At 42.3% G+C, this 17,306-nt stretch overlaps 1 protein-coding gene across 6 annotated transcripts in view; it reads left to right on the forward strand.

The window, feature by feature from the left end:
- The window catches only part of Bdnf (brain derived neurotrophic factor), a 50,566-nt gene that overhangs the window by 13,197 nt on the left and 20,063 nt on the right, over positions 1 to 17,306 (forward strand). The window contains exon 1 of one of the 6 annotated variants that reach the window (XM_032903864.1): positions 4,953 to 5,292. The exons of 3 other annotated variants lie outside the window; for them this stretch is intronic. Coding sequence is in view for 2 of the 3 variants with exons in the window: in XM_032903861.1 (XP_032759752.1) it covers positions 6,077 to 6,394 (318 nt within the window). In the remaining variant the exon portion in view is untranslated. Of the gene's footprint in view, positions 1 to 4,952; positions 5,293 to 6,046; positions 6,395 to 6,624; positions 6,702 to 17,306 lie in introns of those variants that run through there. 2 more of the 6 variants (XM_032903861.1, XM_032903862.1) reach the window with 2 other exon arrangements.

A 17,306-nucleotide genomic window follows, 5' to 3' on the forward strand; every position in this document is an offset into this window, starting at 1 on the left:
CACACACACACACACACACCATATATATATATATATATATATATATATATATGCAGGTGCACACACAGAGATATACACATACACACACCATTTCCAGATCTATCTTTAACAGCAACAAATCTAACTAGGAGCTGGAGTGATGGCTCTGCAGTTAGGAGCACATACTTATCTTGAAGAGGACTCAGCTTTGGTTCCTAGCACCAATACCAAGTGGTTCATGACTACCTAAAACTCCAGTTCCAGGCACCAGCATAAGTGGCGTGTACTTAAACTCATGCAAGTACACATACATACAAATAAACAGAATAGAGAATCTATTCTAGGAAACAGTTTGCCTACTCATATGTCAAAATTATATGCCCCCCAATAAGCAACACTTGCCCCATTTCTTCTCAACCACTCTCTCCACTCTTATTTGCTTGCCTTATGAAAACACGCTAACCATGAATAACAAGAACCAGGACAATAGTTAACCATGGTGTGCCCTCCCTAACTCCTTTGTATCTCTGAAACCTCAGAGGGAAGTTTCTTTTCATCACTACTACATGGGACAGACAGATGGTTATCAGTTTATGCAGTATAACAAACATAAGGCAAGACAAAATAATGTAAGTTCTCTCCTTTGGCAAATAACAAATAGTCCTTGAACTACACTATAACCCATGGCCAAGACTATAAACTCCTAAAGCTTAGAGATGTGTTTTGTTTATCTGTTTGTGTCATAACACGTAGAATAATGGCTGATACATATTGATGCCCAACAAGTTATAGCCAATTGAATGAATCTAATTGTGAAGTAAAGGGAAATTGAAATTGATGGAGTGGTGGCTTTTGGATGCTTCCAGATGATGCTATGTGCTAGACAGAGCCAACCATAACCCTGCTGCTTGCATGCGCTGTGGAGGCCTCCCCCTTCTGTTCCCCCTCTGCCATGTCCCTAGGGAGGACCAGGTCAAGAGAGCTGCATAACCTACCCAGGTCTTTCATTACACAGTTCATATAACAAAGGCACACATATCAAAATCACAGGGAAAATAGCCCCAATTCTTGGTGCACGTTCCTAATATGACTTTGGACAGCACCACAGTTACTGTGTTTTCATGCTTTTCTTTCTTCATTTGTTTATGGGAAAATAATGTGACATTTAATAACAGAAAAATCTTCCTTCAACCATCCCATATTTAAACATAGTTGTTTTTCAAAATTAAAATTAACTTACTCTGGATATCTAACTCAATGTCCTGAAACCCAGTAATTTAAGTTTGTTCATGATTTCCATGGCTCTACTCCCAGGCCAACCAACACATACCATGGTTAGTGAGTCTAGCTCTTATTTCTCAAATCCACAGTTCCATGCCCTTGGTGACTATGCCTGTAACTATAGTTTAATGAATATGTCAATGTGTCTTTCATTGTTAATCTTTCCATGTTTTCAGAGAAGATCTGGTAACCTAGAAGAGGGTTTACGAGTAGATGAATCTTGAATATTTAGGGGGTTAGCCTCAGCAATTTCATAATGATTTTTATGGTATTTCCCTTGAAGTAGACAAGTATTTCCAGATGGGATCATCTCCTTTTAGACCCTCCTTTTCAACTCTATACCTAGGCCTTCTGTGTTTCTTTGTTTTTATCCGTCCATGCCAGGCCTGCCAGGATACGGAATTCCTGTAACATGTGTTGGCCAATTTGGCCACATCTAAGTATAGCATGGAATTATTTTTATGCCCTATAGGAATCTTACAGAGAAGTACTACCCAATGAATAAGGAAACCATTTTTCCTGTGAAGAAGAGACCTTATTTAATGATTTCAAAGGCTGTGAATGACACAGTTCAAGGCCAAACCAGACCTTGAAAATCATGCAGCATGGATTTGAAAACATCCTTGTCACTCTGCTCATTGGGGAAGTTTTCTGTTTACTTACTATTTCCCCATATTAATTACTTTCTCTGGTTTCCAGCAATGTTTGGGGTCAATTCATTTGATACTAAACCTGTTTTGTTTTGTTTGTTTTGTTTTGCTTCAAAGAAGAGTGAAGGCAGGAGTAACCAAGAAACTTCAATAAACACAATTAAACATGAAATGCTTATGGAGATAGTAGGATTGACCTCATCCAATTAAAATTATTAATAGAAAAATATGTCAGTATCAAATCTGATCCTACTGCCTCTGTTCCCACTTGGGTAATGAGGATTAGTTTATATTTCCTGACAAGAATAGATGGGAAGTCACATTTATGCCTCACTTTTGTCCCTTGAAACGTTGAGTTGGGAGAATATTAGGCAGCAAACCGAGAGGAATTAAGAATTAGACTCACTCAAAATTAACTTTAAGTCCCCACAGTAATGACTTTTCTTTTCTTCATAGTTTCTTCTTCCTTTTAATGGTAGAGAAAACATAGCCATCAAAAACTTGGAAGGAATATTTGTTCCCATAACAATCTTTTATATCAGAAACCAAACTGTAAAAAAAAAATCATGCGGCAATTTTTATCAAGATTTGCCCTTGAGCATAATATGACAGTAATCTAGTGCTTTAGCAGGGGCCTGTAGTACAGGACACTCAGGAGTCAAGTCCAAAGTGAGTTTGAGTTAAATGGTGACACCTGATCAAAAATAAAGAAAAGTCGTTCTTTAAAAAATTTGATCTTAAGCCACGAAAACGAGTTGAATGTTACCAGAGTGAAAACTTTTAAAAGCATTCATAACTTCCTGTAAAGTGCAGGCACTTGATCCATCTTGGCTCTGATGTTCTTCAGTGTAAGGGAGGGAAGTTATTATGGCAAATAGGTAAATGACCTAAGTCTGGTCTCTAACTGTTCAGGCATTGCCACAATCACAAATCAGAGAGTTTTAAAATGCTCAAAAGTGGGAAGAAGTCTACTTGCTCGGGTTTATCTGACTTGGTACTTGATCTCTATCCCCAAAAACTCCGGCCTTCTGACTTCTTCTTTTTCTCAGTAAAAATGCACCACCCACTGGAAAGGGAAGACACAAACATTTCTGTCTGTCATGCCAGGGAGAGTGAGAATAACAAGATCAGCCATCCAATCAGAGTCCCAGCATGAAAGCATGGTGTCTTCAGCAGAAGTGGTAACAGGGCAGTATAGGTTCAGTAGAATAAAGATTTGACATAACGCCTACCTGAGCAGCAGTGGCAATGCTAACAAAGACATTTGCTTACAATGTAGTTTTTGAAAATGAAGTAAATTACAAGAGGTTGCAAAACCTGGGGTCAAAACTCATTCCTAACAAATGTCAAGTTGGAAAGTAGGCATCTGTTTGAAGCTGACTTAAAGTTATTTACCTTTTAAACTTGGGGTAGGATTCCCCAAGTCCTTTTTAAAGAGATACTAGTAGTTTTAAAGATTATAATGTAGCCACTTAAGTTACAGTAATAGAAGATATCATGGTTGCATTCAGCATATACCCTAGGAAGAAACAGAGGGTCTTTAAGGTGGCCCAAACCTAGTTTCATGCCCTTTATTGTTCTGTTGCCCCTGCACATTTCGTATAGATTAGGTATGCCACAGTAAACTCCCACATCTGTGCTGTCCAATCCTTTGTATTGATCTCATGCTCCACCAACTTGTCAGAGGGGCAAAGCTAACTGTGAGTGACATTCCGAGAGTGTGCATATATTTGAATAACTAGACTATCCAAACCAACAGTTTATAAAGGGACTCTGGAGGATCTTGAATTCTGATGACTTCCCTTTACTGAAGGGCAAAGAGTAGAAGGAGGGGGCATTTCTAGCTTGAGTTTTTGAGGTCTTTGGAGGTGAATCTCTGGTATGTATGTGCACTTGGTTGAATTATTATGAGGTATTGAATCTCCAGTTCTTCACTTATAAAACAGAAATGATTTCTGTCAATTTTCAGAAGCTGTCAAATAGCAAATGTTAGTAAGTCCACTTTATTAAGATCAGCCCTTAGATAAATGAATCTCAGTATACAACACTACCATTCTTGGTAACCACCAACTGTCTGGGAAAGGGAATGTTCACACCTCCTTTCCTCCGGCAAATTTAATGTTTAAGCATTTAGAGATAGTCAGTCAGCAATGCCTTAACAATGATTAAGTCGTTTACATTCCGCAAACATGCACATTCACATACACAGAGCCACAGAAGTTGAGGTGCGTCCCCAAGACTCATTTTTGCCTCCTCTATGAATCACACATGTCAGTCTTCCATGGTGACTTGAGATTGTCTGTAAAGGAATTGCTTATTAAAATGCTAATCCCTGGGCATGGCCTCAGCCATACTAAAGGCTAGCCTTAGAAGAAGGAACCTCCCTTTTACTCTTCAGACAGGTGATTATGCTAACAAGAGGCTGCGACACTATGCTCAATACTGCCCTCTTGTTCTTTTTTTTCCCCTAAAATAAATAAATAAGTGAAGGTCTGCCCTAGCCTTTACTTACTGGCTGGATTAGAGGGGCAACGTTTACCAAAGCAAGAATCCAGGTAGACACTTGGCAGAGTTTACCATAATGAAAATAGTCCTCCAGAAACCAGTCATGTAACTGATCTCTTAGCCACAGGTAAAAAAAAAAAAAGAAAAAAGAAAAAGAAAAAAAAAAGAAAAGAAAAGAAAACCGGCCCAAAGACCCCTCACTGCCCCATAGGAAGGGGGCTCAGGGAGCTACTCACCCAACCCCACCCACCCCTCACCCTAAATTTTGGTTAAAGATTTAAAAAAAAATGTGTTGTTGCTGCCTAGATGATGAAAGGTTTGGCTTCTGTGTGCGTGAGTTCGCTAGGACTGGAAGTGGAAACGTCTACAGAGCATGCAATGCCCTGGAACGGAATTCTTCTAATAAAAGATGTATCATTTTAAATGCGCGGAATTCTGATTCTGGTAATTCGTGCACTAGAGTGTCTATTTCGAGGCAGAGGAGGTATCATATGACAGCTCACGTCAAGGCAGCGTGGAGCCCTCTCGTGGACTCCCACCCACTTTCCCATTCACCGAGGAGAGGACTGCTCGCGCTGCCGCTCCCCCCACCCACCCCCGGCGAGCTAGCATGAAATCTCCCAGTCTCTGCCTAGATCAAATGGAGCTTCTCACTGAAGGCGTGCGAGTATTACCTCCGCCATGCAATTTCCACTATCAATAATTTAACTTCTTTGCTGAAGAACAGGAGTACATATCGGCCACCAAAGACTCGCCCCCCTCCCCCTTTTAACTGAAGAGAAGGGGAAATATATAGTAAGAGTCTAGAACCTTGGGGACCGGTCTTCCCCAGAGCAGCTGCCTTGATGTTTACTTTGACAAGTAGTGACTGAAAAAGGTGGGTTTCTTTTCTTTCTCTTTCCTCACCCTCCCGCCCCCCTTGGTCTGCTGGGAAGCATATGGCTTTAGTGAGGTCTGTTACTGCCTAGGCTTCCCGGCTAGAAGCGGTAACTTGATGTAATGCTATCCGGGGTTATTCATTAATAAAAAATACTGTTATTATCTTGATTGAATTCTATTAGGCAAACTCCGGAGAGGTCAGGGCGCGAACTCTGGTTAAGCTGATGTGTTTAAGGTAGCGGAGTAAACCATAACCCCGCACACTCTGTGTAGTTTCATTGTGTGTTCGCTTTTTCTAGCTCTGTGGTGCGGGAAGGTGCGGGAAGGTGTGTCTGGGGCAGGGGCGGGGGGATGCACGCCCTCTCCCACAGAACTTGGGTGTTGGGATGGGAAAGATGGGGAGAGTTGCAAACCAGGGGAGAAAGATTTGGGAGCGTGGTAGTCACACTTGTTCCCTCCTACTCTGGGGCACATTGAGGGGAGTAGGGTTCCTAGGGACCGGGATTGGACCACCCCTCCTAGCCCAGGGCACCCTGCGGAGACCGCAGAGGGCAGGCATAGAGCTTTGGGGTTAAGCAGCTGGTTCCGGGGAAATGGAAAGAAGCCGGTGCAGGGGAATTAGGGATACCCCGAGGGCTTCCGAGGGCTGAACCCCCGCAAGGAAAAGGCGCGTCGTCCCCTTTAAGCAGCCGCCCCGAATGGGTATCGGTGGCGCGGCGGAGCAGGGAGGGGATAGGGGCGGCGCTGTCTGACCAATCGAAGCTCAACCGAAGAGCTAAATAATGTCTGACCCCAGTGCCTGGCGCTGGCTGAGCTCTGGGTGCCCGCCGCTGCCGCCGCGCCGGGGCGCACCCGCTGGCTGGCTGTCGCACGGTCCCCATTGCGCCCGGGACTCCCGGGCTTGGAGAAGGAAACCGCCTGGGGCGGCGCGCCACCTCCGCCTGGGAGGCTTTGATGAGACCCGGTTCCCTCAGCTTGCCACCGCTGCTTTGGGGCAGACGAGAAAGCGCACGGGGCCCAGGGCAGGGCGCAGGGACCAGGAGCGTGACAACAATGTGACTCCACTGCCGGGGATCCGAGAGCTTTGTGTGGACCCTGAGGTAGGCGACTGCGGGGCGTGGGGCTAAGCGCGAGAGCTGGAGGCGCGTGCGCCCGGGAAAGTTGGCTGGGGGACTGAGAAGTTGTGGGACCGCAGAACTTCGGCTTCACCTTCGTCCCGGGACAGCGGAGGGCGGGGTTGCTCCTGAGGAGCGTTCTCCCGGGAGCCCACGACCCCGAGAGACAGCGCGACCCGGGGAATCCCTTCAGTGCGAGAGAAAAAGCCAAGGGAAGAGGACGACTTGCGCCATGAGAGCAAAGCCTGCGTCCCGGGGATCCCCGAAGTCCTCCCGCAGACGAGGAAGGGTGGTGAGAGAGATGTAGGGCAACAGCTGTCGGGGGCTCAGACGGAAGGCACCGAGTCTGGGCTGGGATGAGATCCCTTACCACAGGCTAGGCACTCTCCACGCAGATTTGGACCGGGGTGGTGTGTAATGTAGTCCGAGAATGGGTCTTGGCGCCCTCTGCCCTCATCTCTTTTCCTGGGTATCACAACAGGCTGTTCACTGTCACCTGCTCTCTAGGGAGTATTACCAAAGCTTACTTACAAGTCCAAGGTCAACATAACTAGGAACTTGGGATCATTCTTGTCACTGGGACCTGAAAGGGTCTGCGGAACTCCAGGTCCCACAGCCTGTATCCGACCCTCTCTGTCCATCCAGCGCACCTCTTTAGGCATCCTCCAGAGGAAGTGAAAGTTTTGACTTTCATCCGGGAGTAGATTGGGTGTCTGTGGAGGATGAAGAGTCTGGTTTTGGTTTCTGGGGATGCTAGAACAGGAGGGGGAATGGATGAGCGACCTAAGCGTAAAAAGAAATAGCTGAGGATGCCGGCTTTGTGCTTGATGACAAGGAAGAAGGGGAAAATGCTGCCCGGGGGGTTCCCCCGGGGCTTCTGGGGGTTGAGCCACAGGCTGTGGGTTTGAACTGGTGTTTTAGTGAAAACAATTCGTGCGTTGGGGGTGGAGCCTGGACTGGGAAACGGAGTATGGGGACTTGGGGGTTGGGGGAGCCGGAGGAAGAGAGGGAGGATCCAAAGAGGAGGGAGAAGAGGGCCAGGAGAGCTGAGCTAGGAAGGTAGAGGGTGCCCTCTTCTGGCCACACTGGCAAGAATAGCTGCTGGGGCTCGTCTGATGGGGGCGGGGAAGTGTTTTAGGGGCAGTTTTGCTGGTCTTTAAGGGGATTGTGAGGAAAAACTTGTTGAATGGTGTTCCGAACCAGCTTCCTGAGTTGCGCGTCTGGGTTCGGAATTTTAACTTGTTGCGTTTCTTTCCTTGAGTTGCCGGAGTGCTTTGAGAGATAACATTGACGAGGTGCTGGGCTTTTCTGGAACTTACTTGAGGGTCTTCCCGGCATCCTGAAATATCCGCGCTCTTCAGCGTCAACAACAACCAATGAACTTTTTTCCTCTTTCACAAGAGTTCAGGATGCTCTTGGCTAGAAGCATATTTCTGCCTGTTTATTAAGCCAACTAGAAATAATCTTTTTTTTAAAGTGCTGTGTGATTAAGAACAGTCATTGTAATCTAATTGTATATAAATGACTAAATGAGTCCCCCTTCCCAACAACTGGATCAACTTACTGAAAATATACCCCTCTTTTAATTCTTCTTCAAAAATCGATTCTTTTATACATTAGTTATAAGGTCAAAACCCATTTTGATCCTACAATTGATTTTGTTTTGTTTTCTTTTGCTGCATTATTTATTTATTTATTTTATTTACGGGTTTGATTCCTCTAAGCATCCGGGCCCCTCTAAGATTGCGACACTATTTTCAGGTCGGAGGTATCTGAGGCTAGAACAAGAGCGGTTCAAGCTGTTACACATAATAGGCTTAATCGGGTGCACAGAGGATGGAATAACATTAGGGAGTTTTAAAAATAATTACTGCCGTTCCCTGATTTTTCATAAGGTTTGGAGGTTTTGTTTTGTTGTACCGCCTGCCCCCCCCACTCCCCACTCCCGAAAGCAAGAAAAAGGACAGAGACACTTGTTGAAACGTAATCTCTAGTGGAATTTGAAATATGGTAGTTACCATTATTGGAATTCCAGAATCATAAAGTTGTTTTCTGTTCTTCTTCCATGTTATCTTGTAAAATGGGATAAATATTGGTAAATATTCATAGTAAATATGACACAGAACTCGTGTTGTATAGAGAACTGTTTTAGGTCACTAAAATTTTCCTGTTTATAGAGGATTTAGGAAGAAAGAAATAATTTCCAGATAAACAAGACTGTTGTACATGACGTACACATCTTGAAGCATTAGACCATTGCAGACATACTTAGACACAACATTCTTTAAAACAGTAATTTTTCACATACTTCTAGAGTCTCTCACAGCCCCATGAAGAGCTAAGTTCGTAGTATGAAGTCATGTTTGTCCTAGGGTGCTACTTGAGGTCATTCGAAAGGATTGTAAACCTCTATGTGTCTAGGAATTAAAGCATTTAGGAAATCTGTCTTAGGATGCCTTGGAGGTATGTACCTTTTACTTGCAAACAAGAGGAACCTAGAAAGTGATCATTTGCCTAGACTGCTGCCACGCTCACTTCAGAACACTTTTATGCTGTGTAAATTGGTTGCTTAAATCTCCTAAAGGTCCCAAGAGAGAAAAGGAGCTGGGTTATTTCTAGTTCATTTTGACTTGCTGGGAGGGAGGAATCATATTAAGTGTAAATGCAAATTTATAATATCCAAGCACAAAGCCTTGGATTTTCTTTTAAAGGGGGCACCATTAAAATGTAAGCTCTTCCCAGCTTCCCATAATGTTTTAAGAGTCCAATTTTTTTAATAGTCACAGTAATCTCATTTCTTCCTAATATAAATAGCTCTGGGTTGTAGCTTGGCATACAGAGCAGACTGAGCACGCCCACCTGATAGTATAGCACCGAGCTTGTTTTTATTCCTTTTTAGATTCATCTTTGAAGCCTTCAGTAAGATCCGTCTTCCCCCCCCCCACACCCCGTACCTCTGTATGTTGTAAAGTGTAGCACAGTTGGCAGATTTGGGCTCTATAGATGTTATCCTCTGATCATCAAGAGAATCTGGGATGTTCACCATGGAAGGAAAGGTCACACACAAGTAGTTCATTAAGAATTTAAGACGTTGGAATTTAGTCCCAGAGTAAAGCAAAGAGCAGTTGTGGATTTTCTGAATGAAAACAGAACCGAGAAAGAGGACTGACAGCTAAGCCGACTGTCTTTTATGGCAGGCACACTCCTACTGCAGCAGTTACAGTGTACCGGGTTCATTCTAATGGTGAAAACATCATTTCCAGCCTGTGTTTTCCTCCTTGTGGTGACGGGTTTCAGTCTGTGTGAGGGGGCTCTTTCGTCCTGCGAAAGTGAATATCTCTCTTTAATGGGGTAATTGCTCGCTTGTCTCAACTTGTTTTCAAACAATTGTTGTGGAGCACTTCCTTTCCACTAATTGCAAAATTGCTGCTTTAATTGAAGGACTCTCAGCCGCCTAGTGCAGCCATTCAGCCACTGGCAGGCTCTGTGAGCTCAAGCTGTGAATTGCATTTTTAAAGAGGAATCAGAAGAGAGTTTTGCAGGATTCCAACTCGAAAATGCTGGCTGTCGTTCAGTGGAGGCAGAAGCCATTTGAAGGATGATCGCATTAAGTTGCATCGTGATGAATTTTCTTTATTAGGATGGATAAGAGGCGCAGATGGGCGTCAGGAGTGAATGAGTAGACGCATTGGTTACACTCTGCCTCCATGTATTCTGCCTAGGAGGGAGTGATGCTAAGCAGTAAATGATGCTGGCAAATAAAATCCGTTTGTCACTGGCATGGGGAAGTTAACCCTTGGAAAAATGACTAAACTTAGGGAAGTATGTCCTCAAAGTCCCTCCCTCCATCTCTTACTTGTAGATGAGATTATTGAATCCTTAATGGTTTTATATTCCAAAGAATCACTAAACTGCCATCACTCCATCACAGGGATGCTGAAAACTCCAGAGAGCTATGGACCCAATTATTGAATTATGGAGTCATTGTTGATAGATGAAAAATGATGAATCTCAGGAGTTGCATCAGCATTTGAAAATTGTTAGGGGGGCAATGCTATCAGATAGATGGATGGATGAATGGATAGGATAGATAGATAGGTAGATAGATAGATAGATAGATAGATAGATAGATAGATAGATAGATAGATAGATAGATAGATAGATAGATAGATAGATGGCAAATTCCATTTATGTAAGTACCAAAGTGCAAATACAAACTCTGAGACACACTCTTGGTGAGGTAAGTCTGACCAGACACAGTGGATGGCTGTGAAGTAGCTCGTTGCCCTGAAGTTTCATTTATAGATGGCCTGAAGTTCAAGGATGGTTGCATTAGGAGAGTGAGGAGAGTAACATACATTTACAAGCTTCAGTGGCAGGCATTGTAAAGGAAAAGGTTATTTCCAAAGTTCCCAGAGAGTAATGAATGTTATGTAGTTTTCCCCAAAGGTTCACTTGAAAGGACTTTTCATTGGTTGTCATGGTCGTAATGTCCTGATTTTGAAAGCTTACAGACCTTAGAGCTTTTAAATGTGCTTTCATCTCAGCTGCTTTGGTCTGACTGGGATTTTATGACGACCTTCTGTGGTTTTAATATGCCCCCACATTTTTTGGAGGGAAAATGGGCAAAGGAGGATATCTTAATTTCAATGTAACCAAGAAATACAAAACATGACATGATTTTTTTTTAAAGTCACTATACTTCAGATTCTTCTTTTTAACCCACAATAGCAGTCTTTTTTTTTTAATTTCAAATAGTCTATATGAAATTTGGTATGTATGTAATAGAAAATCAGATAAATGTTTCAAATTAATTTAAGCAATTCATCAAACATTGAAGTCATAGTACCTACTAAAGAATGTCCGCAGCCTTACCAGTAAGTCAGATTGTTGCCACATCAATCTTTACAGACTCCCTTTCTATGACACCCTGTGCAGGCTTGGGAGGTGTGAGTGAGGAGGAGACGGGGGCAGGTAATGTTTATCACTGCATGTGGATTTTAAAGCAAGCCACTCCACAACTCAACTTATACACTAAGACCTTTAAGAATTTTAACATGCTAGTCAATGTAAAAGTGGGTGCCAGGAATCAAAAGCTGTCCCCCCCTCTCTCTTTCTCTCTCTCTCTCTCTCTCTTTCTCTCTCTCTCTCTCTCTCTCTCATTTATTTATAATTTTTAAGGGTTTATTCTGTAGCATTGAATACAAAGGTTTTCATTTTGCTCTTTCGCCACAGGCATTCATTCCACTTTCTGCAATATAATATAAAAGAAGTAGGAAGATCTTAAGGACTGCCTTTCATCTCTGATCTAATTTTAACTTTAATGATTTGAGAAGATTTAAGAACAGAGAGTAATAAGTAGGGTGGGATTTTTAAACACCATTCTATCTACCTTACACCCTTCCCCTCAAAAGTAAGAAACATAAAGGAGGTAAAAAGAAACGATAAAGATAATCTCAACCTAGGAATACGTTGCAATAAAATGTGATAAAAACAGGGATGAGTAATTATAAGTTGACTTAAACTTCTCCCCAGTGACAAAACTTTATATTTGGTTAATGTACGCTTGCACGATCCTACATTAGTATCCAGAACAGTGAATCCTATGGGGACACATTGGGTAGATCCATCAAAGGAACAGATAGATTCGTTAGTGTTGCCGGAGATTCTGAGTTGTTAATGCAGCTAATGAAAGAAAGCAATGTTTTTTTGGGGAAAAAAAACATGTTCTTTTGTTTTGCTGGCAGGGAGATAGAAACTGGAGGAATTAATTAATAATATTTATTTTCCCCAGTACCTATTATAAAAATCATTTAGTTAAGTTAGTTACAAAATTTCTAGTGCATAATTTGTTTCACTCATGAAATTATGTTTAGAAAATTTGACACGTTAAAGTTGATTGAGACAAACTTCCTGGTGGAATTTTTTAATGTCTTCAAGTTTTAGGGTACAAGTAGAGATGCTGGTCCCTGTGTGCTTCAGGGACTGAATATAGTGTGTATTAAATGTGCGCCAGTGTGTGGTAAAAAAAAGAATAAACAGCATTATAACCAAAGAAAGTAACTGAACTCTAAGTGCTTTGTGTTATCCCTAGGAGCAAAGTTCCCAGAGAGCAATGAATGTTGTATAGTTTTCCCCAAAGGTTCACTCGAAAGAACTTTCCATTGGTTGTCATGGTCGGAATGTCCTGATTCTTATTCAGGAAAAAATAAAAATAAAAAGGAAAGAAAGCATATCCCTCCACCCCCTTCCCCACTCCCTAAGAGAAAGAGGGGTGGATGGATGAGACACGAAAGGGAAGCTCAGTCAGTAGTTTTTGCCACATGCTAATTCAGTCTTGGATTCAGAGCTTCTGTCTCAGAGATTATATTTTCTGTGGACTCCTTTGCCTTTGAAACCTGAAACTAGGCCCAAATTGAAACACGTTTCTCTATGTTTTCATGTGTGCACTTGCTTCTTGGATGTGTTTTTAAACACAGACTACTTTCTCTTATATTACATAGAATCTAAAGGTCGAGAAATCTACAATCATGGGGCTGAAGGGAGATGCTTGGCAGAGCCCCAGGCCACATTCCTAGACCAAAGGCTCCAAGGTGTTCTCTCTTATGTAACATTGGGAAAGTACACCCAGCACCGAATGTTGGCTGATGATGTGTCTGAAGGCACAGACGATGTGCTTATCACATCACGACAGAAAGCCAACAGGCACTGCAGACATTCTGCTGCTAGACAGAAGTTGGATCATATATATTTATTTAGTGGAAAATAGTGTAATTCTGTGTATGGGTGTTGTGTGCATTTGAATTATATGTTTATGTATGCTTGTGTCCACACACATGCAAGTGCACATGCTTGTGTGGAGAGAACCAGAGGGAAACTTTAGGTGTCATTCCTTAGGGACGCCATCTGCCTTGTTATTAGAGACGGGGTATTTCCTTGACTTGCAGCACATCAAGTGCACTAGGCTTGCTAGCCACTGAACTCCAGTCATCCTCCTGTCTCCACTGCCCCAGCACTGTGATTACAAGTAGATGCCATTGCACTTTTCCTGCGGGGTCTAGGGACAGAACTTTGTGATTTTGAGGCAAGTACTTTACAACTGAGCTATATCGTCTCAGCACTGTTGGGTTTTTACGAATCTCAGCAGGACAGAATAGGAAGCAAGGGGTGTAGACTTAGAGGATGGCTTATCAACAGATGTCAGGAAAGGGAAACGTGTGGGTTTTAAATAATTGCACATTCAGTGTAAGCCGTGGTATAACCCAGAGCTGTTTACAGAGCTACTACAATTTAGGGCCAGGCTTAGAGAAGTATAATGCCCAGATGAAGAAACCAATCATTTGTTTACTTAATTTTGAACTTAGGAGGTGATTTTGCTCAAATATCTATGATATTAATATATATGTTGTATTCCCGGGCAATGCCTTTATAACTTTATAACAGCATAACTGGCATTACCAACTTAGACACACTTAGCTTCCCAACAGGTAAGGAAGCAGATATTCACATAATTAATTTGTTAATCTCAAAAAAGAAGAAAAGTAGGGGAGACACCGAGGTGATTAGTAAAAATTTGGTCTGGCCTATTGGTTATTTCTTAATCTGGTCTTTGAAACAATATCAGAGAGACAAATGTGTCTATTAGCCTCTAAGTTCGTGCTCTAAAGCCTAAAAAGCACTATACTATGCTGTCCAGCAAATTTTCCCTAATAAGATCATACTTAGAGCCCCAATATATAAAAGAAAACCAAGCAACTCTGGTCTAGTTGGAGAACAAGCATGTAGCATGCTGTTTCTACCTTTCAACCTTAACTGCTCTCCTCCTAGAGATCCCGTGACATACTGCTTCATAAAACTCCCTTGAAAAGCAAATTGTTCTCAAATAGAAGTCAGTAGGTCAGTAGGTAGAGGTCCTTGGCAGGCTAATCCTGGAATCTTATTTTTTTTTTTTTTCTTTTTGGTGATGGTGACATCTCCCAACATGTTTTTGTGTCAATTTCTTGTGTTAAAAGTTACATCTCCCTCCTCATTCAGAGTATGCAGAAAGTAGATTGAAAGGTAGATTTCCTTAAATAATGTTCAAAGCTTCACTGAAGAACTTTGGAAATCTTTTATAGTAGAAGAAAAGCTATAATTATTACTAATAATATTTATTTCAAAAATGTTCTCCCTGCATTGACTGAATATTTCTTTTTTTTTTTCATCCCTTCCTTTTTGACTAAAGACTAAACTCAGACTCTTATGCATGATAAGCAACTGTCCCCATTGGGTTACAAAGCCAGCCTATCTCACTCTTTATGATCTTCGTGGTCCTGCCAGTGATTTCCTTATAGTGTGGTAGTTTGATTACTCCACACCCTCTGGTTGTTCTTTTTTATTTTTAAATTATTTATTCACTTTACATCCCAATATCACATCCCCCCTTTCTGCCAGTACTCCCTCAAGCAGATCCTTCTACGCTCCCCTCTCCTCTGAGAGGGGAGAACTCCACTGTTGGTATCACACTTCCATCCTCACCCTCTACCTCTGGTTGTTCTCTATAGTCAACATTTTATAAAACCTAAGAGTTCCCACATTTCTTGACTCTCTCTCTCTCTCTCTCTCTCTCTCTCTCTCTCTCTCTCTCTCTCTCTCTCTCTCTCTCCCTCACTGTTACTCCAACGTGTCACAGAGATTACCCTAGTTAAACTCAGTGGGTCATAAAGCAAACCAAAAATCATGAATCTAGAAAGGAACAGGTGTTCGAGGGGAGTTTTAAGTGCATTTTAATGTATGATTTAGGGCACATATTTTATAAAGCTGGGGGTTAGGATAAGTGAAATATTGAATATATAAGTAAAATGGAATACACTGATTCCCAAGCCTGGTGACCATTAGAAATGCCTTTCAAACTTTTAAGACTGTAAAGGTGAAGTCTTAGAATGCAAGACCAAACCTGGGTCTGTGCTTTGCTTAGTGATTTGCAGAGTTGTCTCAACCATACAGAAACACTTCGGCTCTCCTGAACTAGAAGCCACATAAACCAAATAGCCCGTGATTTACAGAGGCTTACCATCTCCTTCATTGCCCAAATGCCTAGATTAGAACATGGCTAGGAAAGATTTGCAGCTTTCCGAACAATCAGACATTCAGAGGCTCTGAGTATGAGGCCTTCTAAATATTGTTCTGACTTGGAAGGAATTTTCTATCCTAGACTTCCAAAGAAGAGCAAAACACCCAACTCTACATTCCTGAACCCAGTGATGAAGTTGGCCTAACATCTACTGAGTCTGTGTTCCCACCCAGTTACTTATTCTGTGCCTCCACCGTTTGGCAGGGTAGTGGGAGATTAAACGTGTTAATACATGTAAAGTTTAGACTGGCACTTGACATTACCACTGCGCTGTATTCTTAGCACTTCCCAACTCTAGAAGAAGAGGTTTAGTACCTTGTCATCAAAACAGTAAAATGTCTCACTGGCATGCTTCATGCCTAATGAGCTTTACTTTATAGCTAGAGTGGCAAGATCAGAAACCTATTCTGCCATAATTCTCTGCGTCTAATTTGTTTATTTATTACTCTCTCCACATACACTTACACCAATTCTTCAAGACACAGCAGGAATTCTGTTTCCACTAAAAAAGACTCTTGTCCATGATAAATCTACCCTGACTGAGTTGTTTTCTGCATCTCTGAGCACTGTGAGTAATTGTATAACCATTAAATCATTGTGTATCGTGTCTGTGTCAGATTAGATGTTAGACGCTTTGGAGGCGATGCCTAGTCTGAAAACATGATTTAGAACATCTTAGGGCATTCCGTTTTCTTCATATCACAGAAATATTTCTGAAATAGAATTTGCATGAGGTAGCCCAACACTAGCACCTTTGCTGGGTCTAATGATTAAATTGGATCCAACATACCTCTAACTTGCTTGATCTTAAGAAAGTTGTAGAAGTTGAGGCGCATGTGCAGGTCCCTCATTTCATTACTGGGAGGTCCACAAGTGTGCTGTACGCGTTAGCCAGCGTAGACACAGCTGGAAGCAGAATTAGACCCTGCTGGAACCAAGAACCAGGAACTTCACATGGGGCCCTCACTAATCAAAACAGAAGGAGGGACTCTACTTGCTTTTACTGGGTTCCAAGTAGCTGGCTTCCTGTCCCAGCATCTGGATGTTGGTACAAAGTCAGAGCACTGCCAGTGGACCCCAGGTCACAGCACCAACATGTGGTTATTTCCAGCTCTTTGGAATGTTTCGCTCCAGGAAGGTGAGGAAAGCAGCACTTAGATTTTCGTGATTAGTTTAGCATTGCAGGACAGCTTTGACCATCCGTTTAATGGTAAATCTGCTTTCCAGATGACTGTGCACATGGAGATGAGAAGGGTTTGTGGAGGAGAGGTGCCTTTTGAAAGAGTGGTTTTTCATTCAGTCTCTAATTTGGGGTAAATGGTCCCCAGAGGACCATTTTCAGAAATGTTTGAAGTTTCCATCTGATTTTGAAAGTAAGTTGGAAGCCACCTGTGTGAAGTGGGCATGTGCTCCAACAACGACACTGTTCACATCCTCCTGGGCCCTTCATTCAACATAGATCTCATGGTTAGATTGACGTCTGGGTCCGTAGAGTTTCTCCTATGGCTGACTCTCTAGTTGCCCTGTAAGACTTGACAGAATTCAAGACACTGAGGATAACTACATAAGGAGTCCTTTAATCACATATCTTCGTCTTGACGTCTCAGCATCAGCTGGTTCTTGTTTTCTGTTTGTCTTCCTATTCTTTCTTTGGGAAGTTTACTTTCCTATTATTTCAGTGACTTAGATACTCTGGGTGACATTGCTTACCTTTCGGTCTTGTGCCGTGTGACATAACAGTTGTTTGTAGAGTTGCCCCCTTGTAAGCCAAAGATTTCTTGCTCT

This window comes from Rattus rattus, chromosome 5, assembly GCF_011064425.1.
Source record: "Rattus rattus isolate New Zealand chromosome 5, Rrattus_CSIRO_v1, whole genome shotgun sequence".
NCBI lineage: Eukaryota > Metazoa > Chordata > Mammalia > Rodentia > Muridae > Rattus > Rattus rattus.